The sequence below is a fragment of the Leptopilina boulardi genome, unplaced genomic scaffold, assembly GCF_019393585.1.
Source record: "Leptopilina boulardi isolate dan_hultmark-lab unplaced genomic scaffold, ZJU_Lbou_2.1 LbouV2_354, whole genome shotgun sequence".
Taxonomy (NCBI): Eukaryota; Metazoa; Arthropoda; class Insecta; order Hymenoptera; family Figitidae; genus Leptopilina; species Leptopilina boulardi.
Window position 1 is genome coordinate 718698 of NW_026137923.1, and position 6045 is coordinate 724742.

General features: G+C 22.7%; 1 protein-coding gene across 1 annotated transcript; it reads right to left on the reverse strand.

The window, feature by feature from the left end:
- Window positions 1-1484: 1484 nt before the first annotated feature.
- On the reverse strand, window positions 1485-3896 carry LOC127286433 (uncharacterized). Its single transcript, XM_051312859.1, has 4 exons — window positions 3754-3896; window positions 3430-3462; window positions 2882-3004; window positions 1485-2770 (listed from the first exon to the last, which is right to left on the reverse strand). Exons 1-4 carry the CDS (start codon window positions 3812-3814, stop codon window positions 1485-1487), a joined length of 1503 nt encoding a protein of 500 aa, XP_051168816.1. The 5' UTR covers window positions 3815-3896.
- Window positions 3897-6045: the final 2149 nt, after the last annotated feature.

Here is a 6045-nt window from a genome sequence, read left to right on the forward strand (position 1 = left end):
TATCTGTCATGGGAACTCATTAAAACGCTAAAGGTGAATGATGCTGGGAATGCAAAGCAATATTTCAAGATCGTAATGGTTCACTTGACGCCTACCGGACGTAGAGTGCTTCTGAATGAAGCGCAAGCAAGAAACGCCTACCAGTATGTATTATATCGAAGGGGATGAACATTTGTCTAATGATTATTCATGAGAATCCCATTCTTTAAAATTTTTTTTTAATCCTGTTCCTATATTGGCTATATTTTTCTCATATTACCATTTTTTATCTTCTTTTTCTAATATAATTTAAAAAATTCTTCAAAATTTCTTATATATACCTATGTAGATAAAAAAAATAATTTTAAATTAAATATAAATAAATAAAATTGAAAATAAATTTGAAAATAATAATAATTTAATAAAATAATACATAATTAGAGTAGATATTATAATTTTTGTTAGGACACCAAACGATCATTTGGTATTTTAAACCAAATTATTTTGTTCATCCTAACCAAATTTTGATTGGAATTTAAAAATGTTCAACCAAATAATTTTGTTAGCCTAACCAAATGTTTGGTTGAGATAACTCTATGACTTTATTTCAGCCAATCAAAATTTGGTTACAAGAACAAAAATTGCCTAACCAAATGATTTTGTATTTGTATTTGTATTTCTGTCGAACTGAAAGAATTTTCTTCTCATTTTAAGATTTTGAGAATAAAATTTTTTCCAAAAAGAATCGCGATATTTTATGTTTAAACAAGTTTTTTTTTAAAGAAAGTAATCAAGGTTTCTTGTCTGAAAACAAAAGTTTAGAATTGTAAAACTAAATTAACAATGTAAATGATTTAGAAATATATATTTTTTAAATTTACTTTGCTTATCAGTTTTACTTATTTATAAAATTCCAATTGCCAGAAGAAAATATAATTTGCAATTTAATGAGAATTAAGAGTATATTTTTTTTGTATAATGAAATAATTAATTTTCATATTTTATTTATTATGTAGTACCTATTTAAAAAATATAATTTTCGATTGTAAAAATCATTTTTTTCAAAGAGATGTATATAAAATTATATTGGATTATAATAAGATAATAGTTATAATTTATATTTTTAAATATTAATTAATTTTATGTTAATATATTTTAAACCAACATAATTTTTCGTGAATTAGCCATTTGATTGAAGATATCAAAAATTAATTTTTTAGTTCTTTATAGTTAAATTAGTTGTATTTTTTATTCCATTCCTTCTTACAATTTATTATACACAAAAAAATTGTAATAACTTTAAGAAAATTAACAAAGAAACAAAGATTTTAATTTTTTAAATTTTATTATCTTTACAATAATTTTTTCACTTTTATATTAAGAAAATTATACATGGAAAATAAAATTGTATTTTCTCGTTACCAAAGAATTATATTAATGCGGAAATAGATTAAAATATTTTTTCTAAAAATAAAATTATTTCACACAAATATATAGAATATATTTTAGAAATGAATCTTAGTGAACGTGTGATTAAAACATTCATAATTAGCATTTTCATGTATTGGATAAAGAAGTTTATCTATTTCTCCGTTACTAGTAAAATGATGTAAAAATTTATTTAAAATAAATTGAATAATTTTTCTTTCTATTATGAAAATTTCATCTTTAATATTTTTAACTTGTTTAAATAAATTTTCAATTTCTCGTCCCAATTCAAAATCATTAAATAAAGTGTTCGTATAATTTTTTATTATAGAATGTAAACGACGCATGAAACTATATTTTTCTTCTACATTTTTATCATTTGACACTACTACTACTTTAGTTTTAAAAATTTCTTGAAATATTTTTCTTTCTAGTAAAATAAGATCAAAATTTTGATATTTAATATTATAAGCTTCTGTGACTGTTTTTAATTTTCCTAATTCATCTTTATTGTTTAATTGATTTTCAACAGAATGTAAGATTTTAGTAGAAATATTAAAAATTTCAAATGTAGAATTGTTATTGCTGCAATCAAAATTACTCTCCAAAAGTGTATGTAAAACAGAATGTTGCAAAAGTTTTATATGCATTTCATGTGTATCTAAATTCATTTGCTCTAAAATTTTTTGCATTATTTCTCTTGTTTGATAAAAAGATGATATTGTAGCATTATATTTAAAGTTTGTATGAAGATAGAATTTAAGTTTATCTAAAATATTGTGATTGTACAAAATGTTGTAACAATTAATATGAATTATATGGATTTTAGTACGTAAATCTTGGTATATATTTCTTTCAAGAACATCGTAAATGGTAGTTTTAAATTTGTCGAGAATTATTTGTGATTCGATATTTTCGGATTTTTTTATAAAATATAATATATAATCCCTTATTAGCTGATTCATTGGTAAAATATATCTATGGGATTGTAATTTTCTGTAAAGAATTTGAGAATATTCATTGCTTACAAATGATACTTTCATAGGTTGCATTGGATCTTTTGCAATTTCTGAAACTGCTTTTGAAATTCGAATGGCAATAAATTTTGCGTATTTCTTTAAATTAAATTTATATACTTTAAGAATACTGCTAATTGCATTTGATAATTCATCGATTATAAATTTAAATGATAAATCTCTGCCTTGCAATGTGACGTTTAAAACGTATTTAAATAAATCATCCTTTGATATGTTTTGATATCTTATGATTTCGAGTTTTTTCGAAAGTTCCGCTTCTAATTCATCAGCATTTATTTGAATTTTTTGATTTTTAAAAGTATCCTCGAAAATTTTATGTTTGGAACCTATATTTTTGTAGTCAAAGTGAATATTTAATTAATATAATAATTTCTGATAAAAATTAACTTTTTTTTTATTAAGAAAAAAGCAAAATATTTATTGGATAATTCACTTACCGAATTTTTTTTTATTAGGTATTTTCATCACGTTATTTACAACATCAAAAGATATTACAGAAATATTCTTTGTTCCGTTAAGAATGTCAGAATATGATTCAAAAATAACTTTTGCAACTGAAACTGAAACAAAATATTCTTGATAAATATTAAAACAATATAGACTTTGTATAAATTGATTGTTCTTCGTTTTATTCAGTTTATAATCATTGATAAATTAAATTTTCTGAGCAAGCTACAATAAATAATGGAAATTTTTTTTTCTAGGTAATGCATCTGTTGTAATCTGAAGCAAGTTCTAGAAACTGAAAACATTTTCAGGTAAGTCAATTTTTAAAAAAACTTTTATTTCATTTTTTAGTATGTTTATATCTTTGTGGCAAATATTTTTAACAGTGTATGTTTTTTAAAAGCATTTTGTTATTTTTTTTTGTCTCTAATCTATAAAACAGTTTATTTTATCACGATTTTAAGGAATAATTTTTTTTAAATTAGAAAGAAATATAAAGAATTTTCGAAAAAGTAAAGTTTTTTTTTTGTATTTCTACCTATTTTTTGAGGTTTAGATCCATATGCATCATCTGGAATGTTAAAAATATATAATTTTAGCGTACAGAAATTTCTTACAATTTTTTGAGAAATGTTTTATTTGAAACAAATATATTTTAGTTAAATAACCATATATTTGTCTCACAGCCTACTAGCCTATTTATTTGGCGTAAATAAATTTTTTTTATTTAAATCAAATAAATACTTATTTGGCTCTGAGAGAAATTTATCTTTTTTTTTTTTGGGGTGCAATTTTGTATTTTAATTGTAATTTTTATTATTATTCTTTGGTAAATTAAAAAATTAATCATAAAAATTCCTACCAATAATATAAGAAATTATAAACATTGACGACAACAATCCATATATAAGTTTATTTTTCATATTGAACAGTTTATTTTCTCACTATAGTCCTTTAATAAGAAGACGTAACGTGTCTTTATAAATGAAAATCGTCTAATTGTTTAACAGCTGTATAAACGACTGTTTGACAATTAGATAAGAATAAAATTATATAAAAATATATTCTTTATTCATTTACATTTTTTTTATTTACTTTTTTTACTTTTTTAATTTTATATTTCAGTAGAAAATGTAATTTTCAATTTAATGCAAATAAAGAATATGTTTATGAACTATAATTTTATTTTTATCTATTTATTAAACATTTGTATAAACAATTGTTTAATAATTATAGATTCGAAACGTTAAAGATGTTTTTGATATATATATTTCCTGTCCTATAAAAAATTGACAAAAAAATGTTAAAGAAATTATAATTTATTATTAATTGGGAGAAAAAATCAATAAAGATTTTAATAATTAGACAAAAACTACATAATAAAAATGATAATACTGTGATATAGCATGAATAGACTAAATATCTAAGGAATATATCTTACAGTAGGGTCAGTTAGGGTACACGGAGAAAAAAGGTTTGAGCTGACAACCAAATATTTCATTTAATATATGTGCAACTAAAATTTCTTGGTTGACACAACTAAACTTTAGTTGACATCAACCAAAGTTTGGTTGAGACTACCAAATTCTTTTTCATTTTCTTATTTAGTCGTCTGAAACAAACTTTGGTTGTTGTCAACTAAAGTTTAGTTGTGTCAACCAAAAAATTTTAGTTGCACATATATTGAATGAAATATTTGGTTGTCAGCTCAAACCTTTTTTCTCAGTGTAAATGGGGACAAAATCGCTATTTTTCACAAATTATCTAAGTTTCTTCCTTTAAAGGGTAATATTTGTGGGTTTATATTTTTTTAAGTTGTTATTTACGTTCCCAGGATTAATTTTATGCATTTATTTAGAAAATTTCTTAAAATTTGGGGTAAATGGGGACAGCATATTTTCTAAGAAAGTTTTAAGAAAAAAGTTTCCTTAAGTATATTACAGATGAAAAAACTTGAAAAAAAATTGTAGTAGATATATAATAGTTGAAACAATTGAAATTTTTTTATTTAAAAAATTTTTTTTTTCATTTCAGTATTTTGTCTCGCATTTGAAAAAAAACAGACTTAAAAATCATACCAAATTTTTTTCTTATTCCTTATGACTCCTATAACAGAAATTCACTTGAATTTTTGATTTTTGTTAATTTGGTTAATAATGACAAGCTGTCCCCATTTACCCTGAGTTTTCAAATTTTTGGGGTAAATGGGGACAGTTTGTCATTATTAACCAAATTGATAAAAATTAAAAAATCTAAGTGAATTTCTGTTATAGGAGTCAAAAGGAATAAGATAAAAATTTGGTAAAGATTTTTAAGTCTGTTTTCTTTGAAATGCGAGACAAAATACTGAAACAGTTTGACATTGATTTTCAAGTTTTTATGCATTGAGCGATAACTTTTTTTATCTTGCTGCCAATTGTCAAGATAAAAGCTTACAAAACCTCTTGCAGGTGATCTGAGGTTAAAATATTGACGTTAAACTTAATTTTAAAACTGTAAATTAAGCTCCAAAACCACTTGTCCCCATTTACCCCAACTGACCCTATATGAAAATTTTCATCCCGTAGAATAATATTTGTAGAAGGTAATAAATAATCAACAATTTTAACTCTTATATGACTTTATTTTAAACAAGTCTGAAAATTGACATACAATAAATTATTTTTTGATATTATTCCTTTCTTAGAAAGGAAAATTCATTTAATCAAACGGAAATAATTTAGTTACTGAATATAAAGGAGAAAAGTGCTCTAAAGTAAGAAGACGCTAACACAGAAAATTAAAAGGCAATAAAATAAGCTGCAACGCTTATTTTAATGCCTTTTAATTTTCTGTGAATATATTGAAGACAATTTTTTCAGTGCATATTATTATCATCATCCTTATATATTTTTCATTATACAATGCCAATCGGCATTTACATGTTCAAATCTATTTCGAATATTTAAGTTATATCCTTTTTCGTAAACACACTTTGAATACTCAAGAAGTAATAACTTTGTAATAGTTTCTTCAAGATTAAAAATATTTTCAATCTCTTCACTGTTGAAATACTGACGCACTTCCATTTTTATTATATTGAAAAAATACTGTTTGAACTGTAAAAATGTTGATTGCTTATTATTTGGACAAATAAATTTTTCCAATGTAATAT

Coding starts and splice junctions, on each gene's coding strand:
- LOC127286433 (XM_051312859.1), bottom strand. CDS start 3,814: ATGAAAAATAAACTTATATATGGATTGTTGTCGTCAATGTTTATAATT. Junction 3,463..3,753: donor TATAATTTCTTATATTATTG/GTAGGAATTTTT, acceptor TTAACATTCCAG/ATGATGCATATGGATCTAAA. Junction 3,005..3,429: donor ATCTAAACCTCAAAAAATAG/GTAGAAATACAA, acceptor ATTTTGTTTCAG/TTTCAGTTGCAAAAGTTATT.